Source organism: Vanessa tameamea, chromosome 5 (assembly GCF_037043105.1).
Source record: "Vanessa tameamea isolate UH-Manoa-2023 chromosome 5, ilVanTame1 primary haplotype, whole genome shotgun sequence".
Taxonomy (NCBI): Eukaryota; Metazoa; Arthropoda; class Insecta; order Lepidoptera; family Nymphalidae; genus Vanessa; species Vanessa tameamea.
In genome coordinates this window covers 13,785,472-13,805,072 of record NC_087313.1, presented here as the reverse complement: position 1 = coordinate 13,805,072, position 19,601 = coordinate 13,785,472, and the positions used below count along the sequence as shown (strand labels likewise).

The window sequence follows — 19,601 nt, the reverse complement described above, 5'->3', positions numbered from 1 at the left end:
TAAAACGACATACTAAATAAATAATAATTATTATTTTAAAATTGTACACACGGTAACAGGATATATCGATGGAAAACATAATAGTCAACATTACACAGCGAAGCACCAACAATCTAAAACATATATATATATATACATATATATATTCTCAAAAACTAAATAACGAAGACAGTCTCATTGTACTAAATGTATATTTTGGAAGATTAAAGTACAGATTCCTACGAAATATGAAAACTTCAAACACCGTACGCTAGGATTCTCTTTAATAAAAGTTATGCTACTACTCCATATTCGGTAACGTTAAAGCAAAGGTCTAACTGCGACATAATTTATCGCATCCGAATTTACGTCTTTAACCTGCGACAGCATAAATTTTTCATTTACGTTTCGATCGCAGTATGAACCTCAATCGTATATTTGCTTCACATACGTTGTCATAAAACACAAAAATATTTAAAAATAAGGATGAGTGAGATCCGAATTTAGAAATGGGTTATGATTAAGTTAGTCGTCTTGAAGTAAGCTCTCCGAGATGATTTTGGGAATAGCATTGGATTCTCAACTTCAATGGAGTCCTCATTTATCGTCCCTGACAGGAAGGCTAGACTACTAACTGTTATTGATACCACTCATCTAGTATATTTTGGTTATTTATGGCGTGAGTAACGTGCACATATTTAGTCTGTACAAAAGAGAGCAGTCCAATCTTTTTATTATCTTGGAGCTAGAGAATCTCTTCGGGGCGTTGTTAACAATGTAGGAATACTCACTGGTGCGTCACAATATATTTACAACAATATTATTATGTAATATTCACAGTAATATTGATCACTTTGATAGAATCAATGAGTCATTGTATGTACACGAGACGCAAGGATAAGCTTATAACGCCAAGTTTTTGACTCCGCAAAGTCAACAGTCCTTTTTGTAGAAGTTCATTGGCCAAAAAGGCTTGACCTCAATTTTTTTTAACAAAATAACGTCAACCAACTCACTGCTTAGTTAAATAATAGAAATCTAATCATCTTGTAATATTTATAATTCTATAAAAGACGATAGAACATGGAGCAGTAGCGTTGCTTGAAACCAAATGGAATAGGATACTAACGTTTACGAAAACGGCACCGCTCACTAAGGTAACCAATCGTAGTGAATTAAGAGCTAGACCCTGGTTTTGACAATATTATATATATATTAAATATTTAAAGTACATAACTATAATGAATTATGCAAGTAATACATACTTATATGTTACATAAAACCCCAATATAACTATATATTTTGTTACTATATATATTGTTTATAAGTTGGTAATATATTAGAATAAAAGCAAGGAGCGGGGCATTGGGACATATGATTGTGACAAACCTTTATAAAGCAGTGCCACATACTTTGTACAGTTATACAGTTATTTGAACATTTTGTACGATATTCGACCACTCCACCTTCGAAGGCACTAAGTAAAAAGCCGGAGCCACTTTCTGACCGCAGGGACATTTGCAACCTGAAATATGAAAAGATACATATAAGGGGCATTTTAAATTAAGGCATATTATACGACACGACGTTGTATATAGCCTATTCTAACCATAAGAGGAAATAAAGTCAATAAACAACACTTGATATTGAAAGGACGTGATATCATTGGTACTGAATAAGACTAGCAGAACTTGAAATAGATGAGGGCTATTCAATGTCGACGAAGCTGTTATCGGAATTTCGTGTTGTTCTGTTAAGTGGAATAGTGTTTTACCTAAATAGAAATGAGAGAAACAATAACTGTTTGTGCACAATTTAGAAGAACTACAAGAAAATCATATGAAATACTTAAATTTCATTATTTTGCAAAAATAACGTACGCTAAGTTTTCCTCTTCTGTTTCGAGAATATCAGGCGAGCCGGCCGCTTGTATTACTCTTGAGTTGAATACACAAAATCAAAAAGATGGTGTTCAATTTGTGATTGCATAATTTTAATTTTGTCAGTTTCGTTTCGAGTTTAGCAATTCTGAATAATTATTTGGACTATGAGTTTTTGTAGTAAACTATAGATACTGTGATATACTCATAATAGTTAAAACGTTACAGTTTAGTTTTGTTTTATAAAACTTTTCGAAGTGGGCATTTTGTCCTTAGCTAATGTTATCTAATAACTGAATTGGGTCACTTATTTATTTGAAACAATGGGTTTATAAATCAGCCGCTCAGACAGCGACAGCGCCCCACGCTCCTCTCCCGAGAGAGAGGAGTGAACGATCATCGAGGGCTGCCGGCCGAAGCCGCCGCCCGCCTCACGCTCAGGACGCCGCGCCACGTCTCATCTTCGCGACTGGTACGATCACACGTAGTGTGTTGATCTCGTGAAGAGCTTACTATAGAAATGATCCTATGAAGTAAGGTCTTAGCTAGACCGGCGCGGCGGGCCGGTGTCACTCGGCGCGCGAACGTCTGGCCAGCGCGATTCAGCCGCGCGGTTACACGATACAGTGCCATCTAGTGGCACATTTTTGAACTAATTAAATTGCAAGGCACTCGCTTTTAAACTAATAAAAGAGCAAGATACTCGCTTTTGAATTAATTAAAGAACAAAGCTTTCGTTTTTAAAATAAAATGCTGTAGAAATTGATCCTATTTATGAGCTGTTCAAAGACAAACTCAGATATTACCTACAAGTGAACCGCAAAATGTAATTTATTCATCATTTTTACGGTGTTTACGATTTCTTGAGTAAGCACCGTAAAAACCAATTTTGCAGTCAAACCTTGTAGTCCAGTTCTTGTTTATATAGTGTTTACGGAAATTACTTACAGCTCATTTTTATAGGAAACAGCGTTCAATTTACACTGAAATGTAGACATATTTGAAAACATGCATTGTTTAACAAATAATTTACCAAGTATCAGTAGTGTTTATTTAGGATATTTTCTAAAGATTTTATCAAAAAGAGAATAAACTTTTGTACAGGTTTTTGTTTAAGTAACTGATAAATATTTGGCTCACAGTGCATAAGTGTTAAAGATGTTATGGCAGATAGACAAAGTTACTGCTGTCATTAGCGATAATGCAGCAAATATATTACTATTGTATATTACTGGGTGAATGGCAATCCATTTCTTGTTTCGTCCATCCTCTAAATCTTGTTGTACAAGAAAAAGATTCTTAAGAAATATGTGACGTTTTTGGCAATATTAAAAACATCGCAGAGTAATTCCATCGTTTCGCACGGAAATAAGGGAAAGAAAAACGAAGGGAAACAAAAATTAGTGGCTACGCAAAGTCAATTGAATATGTCTGTTCCCAAACCCAAGCAAGACGTACAGACCCGCTGGAATTCTACTTTCGATATGCGGCAGCGAATAGTAAGGTAAAGATTGCAGTAATTGTTACCGTTGCACTTCTACGCTCTGACTTAATCATGAATGAATGAATGAATGAATGAATGAATGAATGAATGAATGAATGAACAGGAAAGGTAGATCATAGGAGTTTTATCTCTACTTATTCCATTCTATGAAATAACCGTAAAAATAAATGCTGAAAAAAACGTCGCTGTCAAAAGTAATTGTTTTTTGTAATTTACTTAAAAGTTTCTTGGAAATGCATGATTCTGTCAATGCTTAAATATTTTCCGGTAAACAGTGTTAAGGAAAGGCATGAACGATAGTTTTAAAGATATATGTACGTGTATGATATGTTGTACACTAAGTGTATGTTTTTGGAACCCCGATTTAAGACGAGAGGATTAAAAAAACAAAGAGCTTGCGAAATTATGACACTAGGGTTCAGAAATAAAATCGTCCGAGTACAATTACCTCAAAGGTTCTAGATATCCTGGAGGTTATTCCTACCTCTAGTGATTCATCAGTATCTACATCCATGAATAAAAATATCAGCATAAGGGACGAATTCAACGAAAAACCGAGACAAATTACTAAGCCCAATAACAAACTTGTTGCTGATATACGTGAACTGGATAAATACCCCAACAAAGAGTATTTACATCTAAAGGAAGGTCCACTTTTATGGTAGCATGAACGTCGTATGTTTACGCGTATGTGTTAAAGAGGTTTTGCGCCGTAGCGATATCTCAGCTCTGTGAGCGTATGTTTTCAGCGACAGGTCAGGTAACTATCGAACGTAGAACACTATTGTCATTGAACCAAGTTTCCACAATGGTATTTCTACATACTAATATGTAATATATTTTGTAACATAAGTATCTTTTCAATTAGAAGACTGTTTACAGTAACGTAAAACCTAAAGCACAAAAATACTCATAACATATGATTGTTAGGTACCAAAATTATATATATTGATTATTTCTGTTAGACTTTTTCTTGATTTTTAAGGAACAAAATATGTGTATGTTATCGTTGAATATTATTTTTAAAACTTAATAATTTTCATTAATCGAAAAATAGAAAAGCGTATTTCAATCACTAACTAAACAATAATACTACTTATTTGCAATATATAAAATATATTTTACGAATATTCATCGTTTATTTAAAGTCCAAAAATTATAATTATACTTGTCGCAGTATCGAAACGAGCGAACGGTGTGCCTTTTTATTTTAATCAATAAAAGGCAGATCGCAGTTTGCTCGGTAAGCAGCTGGGAGCTGAAGAACTATAAAATCGAACTGGTTCGTTAGCTGAACGATCTCAGTAGTGAATTAAGAACAGTTGGGAACTACGCCCAACAATGCAAGAGAAGGTCACTTTTAATTTAAATTTTTAATATAATGGGGTTATAAAATAGCCGCTCAGACAGCGACAGCGCCCCACGCTCCTCTCCCGAGAGAGAGGAGTGAACGATCATCGAGGGCTGCCGGCCGAAGCCGCCGCCCGCCTCACGCTCAGGACGCCGCGCCACGTCTCATCTTCGCGACTGGTACGATCACACGTAGTGTGTTGATCTCGTGAAGAGCTTACTATAGAAATGATCCTATGAAGTAAGGTCTTAGCTCGACCGGCGCGGCGGGCCGGTGTCACTCGGCGCGCGAACGTCTGGCCAGCGCGATTCAGCCGCGCGGTTAAACGATACAGTGCCATCTAGTGGCACATTTTTAAAATAATTTGTCACGTGACACAAAACGCTCCCGATTGGTCGGGCTTATGATGACGTCACTTGCTTATTAACCTCGTTCGCCTACTATATGTACCAAAGATTACAATACAGGCAAGTGACGTCACCGACCCCATTTCAGCGCCATATTGTCAAAGTTGCCTTTTTGCGGGCTATTTAAATATGGAATTTTTATTTTGATATTTTTCAGCAAATATGTACTAGAATTAAAAAAGACTTACTGGGTTCCTTAACCACTACTAAATAATATAAAATGCATTTTAAAAACCAGTCAAATAGCCTATTCACGTCACGTCACATTGTCTATTGAGATGGGGGAGATAGCGTAAGTCATTGTTTCCAATTCTCAGTCAAATTTTCATTGTTTGTTGTAACATCAGTCCCATGTGAACGAGTCTTTTCGAGAGCGGTTTACACAATATCGGAAGGAACTTGTCTGACTACATCGAAAGTGAAAAAAAAGACATGTTTTTAAATGTAAATATAAGTATTTAAATAAGTGAAATGTATATAAAATATGTAAATGAACCTTTAAGTACGTCTGAATATGATGTTATTTATAAAATTTTGTTGCTTTTTTTTTTTCAAATTTACATCACTAAAGTAAGTCAGATAAATAATATTAATATACGCACAGTCCTAATACTGCAAAGTAAGGAAAGTTTATTGAAATTGTTATAGACAGTATGAAAAACCATAGTTTTTTAAATTATCGACTAGTGTTTTCTTTTGAAAATGCAAAGGCATTAAGAAATACAGCCACTTAATTACCGTAAATGTAGTTAAGCAAGGAAGCAGTTATTAATAGTAACTAATGAATAAAATCAACGAATAACTTCGTTTATAATTTTAAGGAGTTAAGGCCTCTTAACATTATTCATTATAATAGGGTTATAAATCAGCCGCTCAGACAGCGACAGCGCCCCACGCTCCTCTCCCGAGAGAGAGGAGTGAACGATCATCGAGGGCTGCCGGCCGAAGCCGCCGCCCGCCTCACGCTCAGGACGCCGCGCCACGTCTCATCTTCGCGACTGGTACGATCACACGTAGTGTGTTGATCTCGTGAAGAGCTTACTATAGAAATGATCCTATGAAGTAAGGTCTTAGCTCGACCGGCGCGGCGGGCCGGTGTCACTCGGCGCGCGAACGTCTGGCCAGCGCGATTCAGCCGCGCGGTTAAACGATACAGTGCCATCTAGTGGCACACTTTTAAAATAATTAAAGAGGAAGGCACTCGGTTCTTCGATAAAATGCTGCGCAAATAGCTAATAAATAAATACATTTTATGTTGATTTTCATTCATGTATGGAAGAAGCTCTTAACTAAACATCCCAAACCAGCGAAAACTGGGTATTTTAAAATGTCTTAATCAGTCTCGTCCCTGCTCAGAGAGCATGAGTCATTGTAATCCTACCTCTTTTTTCATTCGACACATGCAAAGGTCCGTTTGTCTGGTATATGTCCTCTACCTGCATTGGTAAGCTCAGTCAGTTCGAGTAATAGTATACTCAAACTGACTGAGTTTACGCTTTTTATCATTATAATAATAATGTATTGAGTAATATTACCCCATTTCTTAAATTCAAAATAACTATGGAATCTTATTATAGAAATGAATACTGTGCCCCATGAAGGATGTATTTGGCGGAGCTGAGTCTCCATATTGGCGACGATAAATGAGGATTTCAATGAAGTTTTGATTCTAAAATGATTCCTAGAAATACTGTAGTATCAGTTACATTTAAATAACTATTGTTTAAAGTTACCTTTACCTTTTGCTTTCTCATATAAGGGAAGTCAAACAGTACACATTTTGTCTCTGTGGCATTTAGATATTTAATTTAGAAACTTATAAATGTACTTTTTTTTTCATTCGCTGCACCAGCTGTTGTAGTATATGTTGTCCTAAATACAATTAATAGGCGCTTAGAAAAAACTTGGGTTATGATTTTAAATTACGTTTAATATTTTAATATTCTATATTACAGAAGGGCGTTTAAACAATAAGCATTTAATATAACTGTTTTTTTTAAATAAGCTTGTTGCTGATTAAATACTGAAAACGTCAAAGCCACATGATGAATCGATTAAAAAACTACGAGTTGAGACCTAAAACATGCCTTAAATCAAGCTGAATAGGGTCTAAAATTAAATGCGCATTTTTATAGGTTAAGGGCTTATTTCGAGTAATCGTTTATAGTAAACCTACTGTGTTGAATATGACTCGATGTTATATAAGATGCTTGAAATTGTCGACTTTTATAATTTACCTTTAAAATATTTATTTGCTTTTAAAATTTAAATTGTTTTTATTTTTATTCAATAAAATGTATTGTTTGTTGTGACAAGCCTCAAGCAACATTTAAGATTAAAACATATCGGCGTCTTTCAAGATTTCGTTGCAACATTCATTCACGGGGAATTAATGTCTAAAATTTACATTGACATCATAGTAAAAATATTGCTGCACCGGCTATTTGTGATTAAAATAACCCCGCTCAATCCCACTCTAATCTCTCCTCTGGTGTTGATCCACTAATACAAGCTCTCAAAAATATTCATTTTCAAAAGCAAATTTCTACTTATCTACCACGACAAGTAGACCCAGACGAAAAATAAATAAATAGATAATTATGTGTTACAATTAATAACTATTGAAATTGTTATAGACAGTATGAAAACCATATTTTTTTTAATTATCGACTAGTTTTCTTTTGAAAATGCAAAGGCATTAAGAAGTACAGCCACTTAATTACCGTAAATGTAGTTAAGCAAAAAAGCAGTTATTAATAGTGACTAATGAATAAAATCAACGAATAACTTCATGTATAATTTTAAGGAGTTAAGGCCTTTTATCATTATTCATTATAATAGGGTTATAAATCAGCCGCTCAGACAGCGACAGCGCCCCACGCTCCTCTCCCGAGAGAGAGGAGTGAACGATCATCGAGGGCTGCCGGCCGAAGCCGCCGCCCGCCTCACGCTCAGGACGCCGCGCCACGTCTCATCTTCGCGACTGGTACGATCACACGTAGTGTGTTGATCTCGTGAAGAGCTTACTATAGAAATGATCCTATGAAGTAAGGTCTTAGCTAGACCGGCGCGGCGGGCCGGTGTCACTCGGCGCGCGAACGTCTGGCCAGCGCGATTCAGCCGCGCGGTTACACGATACAGTGCCATCTAGTGGCACATTTTTGAACTAATTAAATTGCAAGGCACTCGCTTTTAAACTAATAAAAGAGCAAGATACTCGCTTTTGAATTAATTAAAGAACAAAGCTTTCGTTTTTAAAATAAAATGCTGTAGAAATTGATCCTATTTATGAGCTGTTCAAAGACAAACTCAGATATTACCTACAAGTGAACCGCAAAATGTAATTTATTCATCATTTTTACGGTGTTTACGATTTCTTGAGTAAGCACCGTAAAAACCAATTTTGCAGTCAAACCTTGTAGTCCAGTTCTTGTTTATATAGTGTTTACGGAAATTACTTACAGCTCATTTTTATAGGAAACAGCGTTCAATTTACACTGAAATGTAGACATATTTGAAAACATGCATTGTTTAACAAATAATTTACCAAGTATCAGTAGTGTTTATTTAGGATATTTTCTAAAGATTTTATCAAAAAGAGAATAAACTTTTGTACAGGTTTTTGTTTAAGTAACTGATAAATATTTGGCTCACAGTGCATAAGTGTTAAAGATGTTATGGCAGATAGACAAAGTTACTGCTGTCATTAGCGATAATGCAGCAAATATATTACTATTGTATATTACTGGGTGAATGGCAATCCATTTCTTGTTTCGTCCATCCTCTAAATCTTGTTGTACAAGAAAAAGATTCTTAAGAAATATGTGACGTTTTTGGCAATATTAAAAACATCGCAGAGTAATTCCATCGTTTCGCACGGAAATAAGGGAAAGAAAAACGAAGGGAAACAAAAATTAGTGGCTACGCAAAGTCAATTGAATATGTCTGTTCCCAAACCCAAGCAAGACGTACAGACCCGCTGGAATTCTACTTTCGATATGCGGCAGCGAATAGTAAGGTAAAGATTGCAGTAATTGTTACCGTTGCACTTCTACGCTCTGACTTAATCATGAATGAATGAATGAATGAATGAATGAATGAATGAATGAATGAATGAACAGGAAAGGTAGATCATAGGAGTTTTATCTCTACTTATTCCATTCTATGAAATAACCGTAAAAATAAATGCTGAAAAAAACGTCGCTGTCAAAAGTAATTGTTTTTTGTAATTTACTTAAAAGTTTCTTGGAAATGCATGATTCTGTCAATGCTTAAATATTTTCCGGTAAACAGTGTTAAGGAAAGGCATGAACGATAGTTTTAAAGATATATGTACGTGTATGATATGTTGTACACTAAGTGTATGTTTTTGGAACCCCGATTTAAGACGAGAGGATTAAAAAAACAAAGAGCTTGCGAAATTATGACACTAGGGTTCAGAAATAAAATCGTCCGAGTACAATTACCTCAAAGGTTCTAGATATCCTGGAGGTTATTCCTACCTCTAGTGATTCATCAGTATCTACATCCATGAATAAAAATATCAGCATAAGGGACGAATTCAACGAAAAACCGAGACAAATTACTAAGCCCAATAACAAACTTGTTGCTGATATACGTGAACTGGATAAATACCCCAACAAAGAGTATTTACATCTAAAGGAAGGTCCACTTTTATGGTAGCATGAACGTCGTATGTTTACGCGTATGTGTTAAAGAGGTTTTGCGCCGTAGCGATATCTCAGCTCTGTGAGCGTATGTTTTCAGCGACAGGTCAGGTAACTATCGAACGTAGAACACTATTGTCATTGAACCAAGTTTCCACAATGGTATTTCTACATACTAATATGTAATATATTTTGTAACATAAGTATCTTTTCAATTAGAAGACTGTTTACAGTAACGTAAAACCTAAAGCACAAAAATACTCATAACATATGATTGTTAGGTACCAAAATTATATATATTGATTATTTCTGTTAGACTTTTTCTTGATTTTTAAGGAACAAAATATGTGTATGTTATCGTTGAATATTATTTTTAAAACTTAATAATTTTCATTAATCGAAAAATAGAAAAGCGTATTTCAATCACTAACTAAACAATAATACTACTTATTTGCAATATATAAAATATATTTTACGAATATTCATCGTTTATTTAAAGTCCAAAAATTATAATTATACTTGTCGCAGTATCGAAACGAGCGAACGGTGTGCCTTTTTATTTTAATCAATAAAAGGCAGATCGCAGTTTGCTCGGTAAGCAGCTGGGAGCTGAAGAACTATAAAATCGAACTGGTTCGTTAGCTGAACGATCTCAGTAGTGAATTAAGAACAGTTGGGAACTACGCCCAACAATGCAAGAGAAGGTCACTTTTAATTTAAATTTTTAATATAATGGGGTTATAAAATAGCCGCTCAGACAGCGACAGCGCCCCACGCTCCTCTCCCGAGAGAGAGGAGTGAACGATCATCGAGGGCTGCCGGCCGAAGCCGCCGCCCGCCTCACGCTCAGGACGCCGCGCCACGTCTCATCTTCGCGACTGGTACGATCACACGTAGTGTGTTGATCTCGTGAAGAGCTTACTATAGAAATGATCCTATGAAGTAAGGTCTTAGCTCGACCGGCGCGGCGGGCCGGTGTCACTCGGCGCGCGAACGTCTGGCCAGCGCGATTCAGCCGCGCGGTTAAACGATACAGTGCCATCTAGTGGCACATTTTTAAAATAATTTGTCACGTGACACAAAACGCTCCCGATTGGTCGGGCTTATGATGACGTCACTTGCTTATTAACCTCGTTCGCCTACTATATGTACCAAAGATTACAATACAGGCAAGTGACGTCACCGACCCCATTTCAGCGCCATATTGTCAAAGTTGCCTTTTTGCGGGCTATTTAAATATGGAATTTTTATTTTGATATTTTTCAGCAAATATGTACTAGAATTAAAAAAGACTTACTGGGTTCCTTAACCACTACTAAATAATATAAAATGCATTTTAAAAACCAGTCAAATAGCCTATTCACGTCACGTCACATTGTCTATTGAGATGGGGGAGATAGCGTAAGTCATTGTTTCCAATTCTCAGTCAAATTTTCATTGTTTGTTGTAACATCAGTCCCATGTGAACGAGTCTTTTCGAGAGCGGTTTACACAATATCGGAAGGAACTTGTCTGACTACATCGAAAGTGAAAAAAAAGACATGTTTTTAAATGTAAATATAAGTATTTAAATAAGTGAAATGTATATAAAATATGTAAATGAACCTTTAAGTACGTCTGAATATGATGTTATTTATAAAATTTTGTTGCTTTTTTTTTTTCAAATTTACATCACTAAAGTAAGTCAGATAAATAATATTAATATACGCACAGTCCTAATACTGCAAAGTAAGGAAAGTTTATTGAAATTGTTATAGACAGTATGAAAAACCATAGTTTTTTAAATTATCGACTAGTGTTTTCTTTTGAAAATGCAAAGGCATTAAGAAATACAGCCACTTAATTACCGTAAATGTAGTTAAGCAAGGAAGCAGTTATTAATAGTAACTAATGAATAAAATCAACGAATAACTTCGTTTATAATTTTAAGGAGTTAAGGCCTCTTAACATTATTCATTATAATAGGGTTATAAATCAGCCGCTCAGACAGCGACAGCGCCCCACGCTCCTCTCCCGAGAGAGAGGAGTGAACGATCATCGAGGGCTGCCGGCCGAAGCCGCCGCCCGCCTCACGCTCAGGACGCCGCGCCACGTCTCATCTTCGCGACTGGTACGATCACACGTAGTGTGTTGATCTCGTGAAGAGCTTACTATAGAAATGATCCTATGAAGTAAGGTCTTAGCTAGACCGGCGCGGCGGGCCGGTGTCACTCGGCGCGCGAACGTCTGGCCAGCGCGATTCAGCCGCGCGGTTAAACGATACAGTGCCATCTAGTGGCACACTTTTAAAATAATTAAAGAGGAAGGCACTCGGTTCTTCGATAAAATGCTGCGCAAATAGCTAATAAATAAATACATTTTATGTTGATTTTCATTCATGTATGGAAGAAGCTCTTAACTAAACATCCCAAACCAGCGAAAACTGGGTATTTTAAAATGTCTTAATCAGTCTCGTCCCTGCTCAGAGAGCATGAGTCATTGTAATCCTACCTCTTTTTTCATTCGACACATGCAAAGGTCCGTTTGTCTGGTATATGTCCTCTACCTGCATTGGTAAGCTCAGTCAGTTCGAGTAATAGTATACTCAAACTGACTGAGTTTACGCTTTTTATCATTATAATAATAATGTATTGAGTAATATTACCCCATTTCTTAAATTCAAAATAACTATGGAATCTTATTATAGAAATGAATACTGTGCCCCATGAAGGATGTATTTGGCGGAGCTGAGTCTCCATATTGGCGACGATAAATGAGGATTTCAATGAAGTTTTGATTCTAAAATGATTCCTAGAAATACTGTAGTATCAGTTACATTTAAATAACTATTGTTTAAAGTTACCTTTACCTTTTGCTTTCTCATATAAGGGAAGTCAAACAGTACACATTTTGTCTCTGTGGCATTTAGATATTTAATTTAGAAACTTATAAATGTACTTTTTTTTTCATTCGCTGCACCAGCTGTTGTAGTATATGTTGTCCTAAATACAATTAATAGGCGCTTAGAAAAAACTTGGGTTATGATTTTAAATTACGTTTAATATTTTAATATTCTATATTACAGAAGGGCGTTTAAACAATAAGCATTTAATATAACTGTTTTTTTTAAATAAGCTTGTTGCTGATTAAATACTGAAAACGTCAAAGCCACATGATGAATCGATTAAAAAACTACGAGTTGAGACCTAAAACATGCCTTAAATCAAGCTGAATAGGGTCTAAAATTAAATGCGCATTTTTATAGGTTAAGGGCTTATTTCGAGTAATCGTTTATAGTAAACCTACTGTGTTGAATATGACTCGATGTTATATAAGATGCTTGAAATTGTCGACTTTTATAATTTACCTTTAAAATATTTATTTGCTTTTAAAATTTAAATTGTTTTTATTTTTATTCAATAAAATGTATTGTTTGTTGTGACAAGCCTCAAGCAACATTTAAGATTAAAACATATCGGCGTCTTTCAAGATTTCGTTGCAACATTCATTCACGGGGAATTAATGTCTAAAATTTACATTGACATCATAGTAAAAATATTGCTGCACCGGCTATTTGTGATTAAAATAACCCCGCTCAATCCCACTCTAATCTCTCCTCTGGTGTTGATCCACTAATACAAGCTCTCAAAAATATTCATTTTCAAAAGCAAATTTCTACTTATCTACCACGACAAGTAGACCCAGACGAAAAATAAATAAATAGATAATTATGTGTTACAATTAATAACTATTGAAATTGTTATAGACAGTATGAAAACCATATTTTTTTTAATTATCGACTAGTTTTCTTTTGAAAATGCAAAGGCATTAAGAAGTACAGCCACTTAATTACCGTAAATGTAGTTAAGCAAAAAAGCAGTTATTAATAGTGACTAATGAATAAAATCAACGAATAACTTCATGTATAATTTTAAGGAGTTAAGGCCTTTTATCATTATTCATTATAATAGGGTTATAAATCAGCCGCTCAGACAGCGACAGCGCCCCACGCTCCTCTCCCGAGAGAGAGGAGTGAACGATCATCGAGGGCTGCCGGCCGAAGCCGCCGCCCGCCTCACGCTCAGGACGCCGCGCCACGTCTCATCTTCGCGACTGGTACGATCACACGTAGTGTGTTGATCTCGTGAAGAGCTTACTATAGAAATGATCCTATGAAGTAAGGTCTTAGCTCGACCGGCGCGGCGGGCCGGTGTCACTCGACGCGCGAACGTCTGGCCAGCGCGATTCAGCTTTACGGTTGAACGATACAGTGCCATCTAGTGGCATGTAAGAAAAATTTCAGTATCTTGGTTGTTAAAACTACGAGTAGGAAAAACTATTGTATTAAAATTATTATATAATTATTGCTTTGATATAAAAAATATATATATTTAAACCTCTTGTAGTTTGAAAAGCTGATGTAATTCAGGGAATTAAAGATGCAACGCCATCTTGTGAGGAATAATAAAAACTTTGTAAGTAATCCATAAAGCGAAACATATTGTGGGTTGGTCATATTAAAACAATCATTGCAGGTAGTATGAATAAACAAATTAAAATTAAAGTATATATTTACGTATTTGTGAAAAAATAATATTGCAAGTGATGTGATTCGAAAATCTTAATACAATATATAATTTTAATTGGTGTGATGTAATTGCTCATTTTTAACTTCAGGCGCCGCGTAGTTTATCAATTAATAATTCAACGCACTGCCTATGATAGTAATAGTTGCCTTTTCAGGTAATTCAATTCAATAATTTCAAAAGTATACGATTTTTTTACGTATTCTAGTAGTTGATGATTTTATAGAATAGATAGTAGACAAAAAGTAAGTACTAAAACGTACCCATGACCCAACTGAAGCTGCCGATTTTGTTGGCACATTTGGGACAATGCAGCTTTCCTTGGGGAGAGTTCTGCACATCCTTCATCCAAGTCATCGGCTCCACGAACCACATGAGGCGGCAGATCTCGGGGCTGTCCGCCCGAGCCGCTATGTTAGCGTCGACCATGTTATTTTCATTGTAACCATCTAGGACCTATGATAAGACATCACATTGATTAGACTATTTTATTGTAGTAATTCCGACAGTTCATTATTGTCCCGCTTCTGGACAAAGTATCTACCACAATGCACCACCGAGGGTTAGCGGACATATGTCACAGCCAAGCACGAAATTAATTATAAGTATAAATATTAAGCACGTGAAAGCTGGAACCGATTTGAACTCATATACTCATGTCATTGTTTTAATTAAATTTCTTTAATTAGATTTCTGACTCATTTTTGTTAAATAAAGTACGAGAAACTGAGTGATTTATAATTTAAAGATAAAAAAATTGTGTTTTAACACAATTTTTAATTTTTAATTTTCTTTTTATTCTGGTTAATTTGTAAATAAATTAAGTTCACATATACAAGTCCATTACTACTAATAAAAACCATCAAATCCCATATGTGGCACATCATATGTTAGTGCAGTTTAAAATAGCACAGCATTTAGATGATAATGAGAAAAAATATTAACATACAAGCAAAGCCACTACACCCAAACTTCCCTAAAGTTACTTCCATAACTTAAGAACTAGTAGACCTATGTTTGTTTCTGTAAAATCCATACAAACCTTAAAAAGTGTTAAGATAGAGAATTACCTGACTGGGTCCTTCATCGCTGTCCAAGAAACTATTATCACTCTTACCCGGGCTGGTTTCATCACTGGAATCATCAACTTCAATCTCACTGTCCATTATCTGACAAGCGAGGCTTTTCAACTTCTCTATCAAGAGCTGACCATTTTCAACACAATTTAGAGCAGTCTGCTTGCTCGGCTGTGGTCGAATATTTTTCTTGGCCAGTTCCACTTTAATATGCTTTGGTAAGTGAGGTATGATATTGCTCTGGTTTGCGACTATCCTGCGGCACTTCTTGCAGCGGTACACTACAGGGTCTGGTCGTTCGCGGATCAACCCAGGGTCAGGTTTGACAAGATCGGCAAACAGTTGGGGTAATATTTTTACTGGAAAATATAATATCGTAATTATGAAATAAAAATATTTTTAGTTTAAGAAAATAAGGGGTAAATAAAAATATTAGTAATTGTTTAATTAATTTAGGTCATGGCTATTATTTTTTATAAAAAAAAAAATGTGTAAAAAAAATGTGAAAAATTTGCTCTTATATCGCCTGCTGTATTCAATTGACTGAAAGGTGTCCACAATTATTGAAATCCAATAATAAATAAAACATATAATTTCACCCCATAAGTTTCGTTTTGTATTTAAAATAAACACTAAATTTCATCATTTTATAAAAATGTTCAACAAAAATTGTTAACAATACTGTACTATTAAATGCAAGTATTCGTACAATTATTCTTCTAATAATTTATTTATAAAATTTATCATATAAGTATACAATTGAACATATTAAAAATAAGATATGGGTTTTAACAATATATCAATTACTGATTACCTTGTTTTAACTTCTGTCCTGCCATTTTCAATCTAAATTGCTTGAATCTTGGATCATCCCTATTTATTCGATAGCCCATGTGCCCAAACAGTTTGAGTTGGGCTACAAAGCCAACATTTGGACCAATGAAACGTCTTTTGGATTTTACAAGGACAAATGCATCTTCATAGCAAAGACCATATTTCTCCATCACATATGCTATGACTACAGCTGCGGAGCGTGAAACACCAAAGTAGCTGAAATTATTAAATAACTTAAATTAATGAAAGTTTTTAAATTATAATTTAATTTATACTATGATGGTTATTTTGTTTAACTTTAAAGATAATAAATAAACACCTTTTTAATAGTCATCACATTGAAAACATACTAGACCTACAGAATGGTGCAATTTTCTTTAGAATTATTATTAAAAGAAAGAAAGTTACTTTCTTATGTCCACACACTAAACAAATCGTGACAATTCAAATTTCAGACATAATATTGTATGGCAAAAGGAGTGAGCAGAGTATACCTAAGTCACAAGAGTACTAATTTTTCCTTTAGGAAAATTAATAAGACTTGAGCAAATGCTAAGTTCAAAATTTAATTGACAACCACACCTTATATATCTTACCTAAACCTTATATTAGTTTGTGGTCAATAAAGTTAAAATGAATATAGCAATAGTTAAGAGATATTACCAATGAACGAGTACTGTTCCCCCATTTGAAATTGCTTCCTTGATGAAATCATTGCTCTCTGGTAGGTGACTGATTAGATCTTCCTTGGGTACATCGGCCACTGCAGAGGTACATCACAATATATTTATTAGATCGTTTGATACTTGAGATGGCTCAGTGGTTAGAATGAATGCATTTATCTTGTGCTCAGCGGTGAAGAAAAACATATTGAGGAAAACTGCATGTGTCTAATTTCAATGACATTCTGCCAGATGTGTGTCTACCAAACAGCATTGGAGCACCATGGTGGATCTTGATGGTGGAGGCCTTAGTGTATCCGTTAAACATTTACACGATGTGACTTTACTTTACTCTTTCTATATCATTATTTATTTGTTCATCCTAATATTTCTAACTGGCCGATAGTCTTTCAGAAGAAATTTTAGATCACTTTGTTAATTATAAAAGATGGTTTTTTAAATCATTCTTATTTTTATTAAATGTTAATAAAAATAGGTGTTAACGGTAAAACCAACCATTGTTGAACCATCTATGAGGGTGCATATTTAGTCTCAAATAATATTAGTTTTTTTAGTTCAATACTAATTTCTGCTGATATTATTTAAAGAGTACATACATTTCATAAATTTAAAGGTGAGTTGGCTCCTGTCCAGTATAGACCTCGGTAGAGGCACCAGGTCTATTGTAAGGATGTGTGTGACTTTTAGATTTTCTAATGTTTTATGATCTCTTGCACATGCAAGATTACCTGCAAAATAATATAATTACAAATATCTCTCAAGGTGTAAACATTATTCCATTAAAGATTAAATGATCATATAGCTGATTGTCAGATATCTAGATTATCTTGTTCCACATTTTATTTCTCTTATTTGATTTCTATATTATTGCATTTGTAATTTTATTAATTACCTAAATAGAGTCCATCATCAATCAGATCCACACTAATATCCAAGTTATCGTCCTCTAAATTATCGTTTTCCGAAGCATGGATTTGTACGTCCGCTATTTGTTTTGCCATTTAGTCTGGAAACATCAAAACATTTTTTTTTAATTGACGAAAATGATATTCAAACGATAGCATGATATACAAAAAAGTCTTTAGATCAGTTAGATTAGACACATTTTATACAAAAGCCGAGTGTAAACAATTTATACCTTTTGAAGAAAAATCAATAATCGTTAAAATGGACTTGAATAAGTTTTATTTTCAGCCGGGTTTCCAATAAGATTCTAATAAATCACTTATATATATCCTATTATAAAACAAATGTAAAGATAAAAGAAATATGACTAAATAAATTATTATTTATTTTATTAAATCAAACAGAATGAGAAAACCAATACCCGCGCAAATTGAAAATTAAAAATTTGACATTAGTTAGATGTCTTTTGACAGAACGATGACATATACTACTATTTATAACATTGCCAGTTAAAATATAAAGATTTTTATGTTTTTTTTTGTTACCTATTTATCTGAAAAACTTTCAAAGGTAAATAATAAATTATAGGCAACTAAAAATTTAGTATAGATTATAGTTTTGTTTTATATTTTACACGAACAGTTTATTTTGTTCATGCAAGATTTCATATACTGTAAAACTATATATTCAGCTTAAAAATTAAAGAGTCCTATACAAAATTATTTTCGTAAACAATTACTGTCGTCTAGCCTATGCCATTTCAAATCGTGAGATTCCGAGTAGTAGAAAGTTCCGAGGTGTAGAGATAGTTTACAGTCCCAGAAGAAGAATCCACAGTCACACGAGAGATACAGATTTCGACCCACAAACCCACAATAATGATTTCTATAAAAAGCATCAAAATTTCTATGAATAAACAACTTATAATACAATCATTAAATAAAAAACTGGTGCAGTTTATGTGACTCATATGACTCGTTTTATATAACTCATGACCAAAACTATATCAAACCGTTTGGAAAAAAGCTATGATCATGGGGAACCACGTATGGAATGGATAACATACATCACATCTTAAAAGATCCTATTGTACTTTATCCTTACTTTCACTTGTTAAATATTAATAAATATTCATCTCAGAACTGTTTATAGAAGACATTGAGGTTACCGGGTTGTGTCAAATTAAAACGTTTTAAGAGTTTTTTTTTCTTTTCGAGAGCTGAGTACTTTGCAATTCAATAAGCTTTTGTACATGTATTATAAACACATACTCGTTGCTCCTTCCGACTACGTACGAGTGAATTAAGATTTTCGTTTGTTACAAAAAAATAAAGCTCCAGGGTTCCTTAAATACACACAAAAATCATTAAAACCGATTTAGAGGCTTAGGAGTAGTTTAAGGTCAAATTAAATTTGCAGATCATCTTATTTCATAGTTTGCCATAATTTTTATGTCATAATAAACAGTTCACAAATGTAAACAGTAAAAAAACCGGCCAAGTTTGAGTCGGACTCGCGCACGAAGGAGTCCGTACCATTATCTATAAATACAGCAAAAATCATGTCTGTTTTATGGGACATGGGGACTTAAATTTTTATTTGTATTCTGCTTTTAGTATTTGTTGTTATAGTAGCAAAAGAAATACATACATCATCTGTAAAAAAATTAAGTGTATAACTATTATTACGGTCATAAAATACAGCCTGGTGACACACGGACGGACGGACGGACACCGGAGCTTTAGTAAT

At 34.5% G+C, this 19,601-nt stretch overlaps 1 protein-coding gene and 7 non-coding genes across 8 annotated transcripts; all 8 read right to left on the bottom strand.

Annotated features, from left to right (window-relative positions):
- Positions 1-1,284: 1,284 nt before the first annotated feature.
- LOC113404465 (dual specificity protein phosphatase MPK-4-like) lies at positions 1,285-18,312 on the bottom strand. The gene is made up of 8 exons (XM_026645362.2): positions 18,085-18,312; positions 17,839-17,952; positions 17,543-17,674; positions 16,927-17,026; positions 16,244-16,479; positions 15,424-15,788; positions 14,617-14,809; positions 1,285-1,504 (listed from the first exon to the last, which is right to left on the bottom strand). Exons 2-8 carry the CDS (start codon positions 17,945-17,947, stop codon positions 1,401-1,403), a joined length of 1,239 nt encoding a protein of 412 aa, XP_026501147.1. The 5' UTR covers positions 17,948-17,952; positions 18,085-18,312; the 3' UTR covers positions 1,285-1,400.
- On the bottom strand, positions 2,199-2,402 carry LOC113404528 (small nucleolar RNA U3). The gene has a single exon (XR_003369415.1). It is a non-coding gene; the product is annotated as a small nucleolar RNA U3 (small nucleolar RNA).
- Positions 4,761-4,964, bottom strand: LOC135193303 (small nucleolar RNA U3). The gene has a single exon (XR_010309149.1). It is a non-coding gene; the product is annotated as a small nucleolar RNA U3 (small nucleolar RNA).
- LOC113404527 (small nucleolar RNA U3) lies at positions 5,990-6,193 on the bottom strand. The gene has a single exon (XR_003369414.1). It is a non-coding gene; the product is annotated as a small nucleolar RNA U3 (small nucleolar RNA).
- LOC135193302 (small nucleolar RNA U3) lies at positions 7,975-8,178 on the bottom strand. Its single transcript, XR_010309148.1, has one exon. It is a non-coding gene; the product is annotated as a small nucleolar RNA U3 (small nucleolar RNA).
- Positions 10,537-10,740, bottom strand: LOC135193305 (small nucleolar RNA U3). The gene has a single exon (XR_010309151.1). It is a non-coding gene; the product is annotated as a small nucleolar RNA U3 (small nucleolar RNA).
- On the bottom strand, positions 11,766-11,969 carry LOC135193304 (small nucleolar RNA U3). The gene has a single exon (XR_010309150.1). It is a non-coding gene; the product is annotated as a small nucleolar RNA U3 (small nucleolar RNA).
- On the bottom strand, positions 13,751-13,954 carry LOC113404524 (small nucleolar RNA U3). Its single transcript, XR_003369411.1, has one exon. It is a non-coding gene; the product is annotated as a small nucleolar RNA U3 (small nucleolar RNA).
- Positions 18,313-19,601: the final 1,289 nt, after the last annotated feature.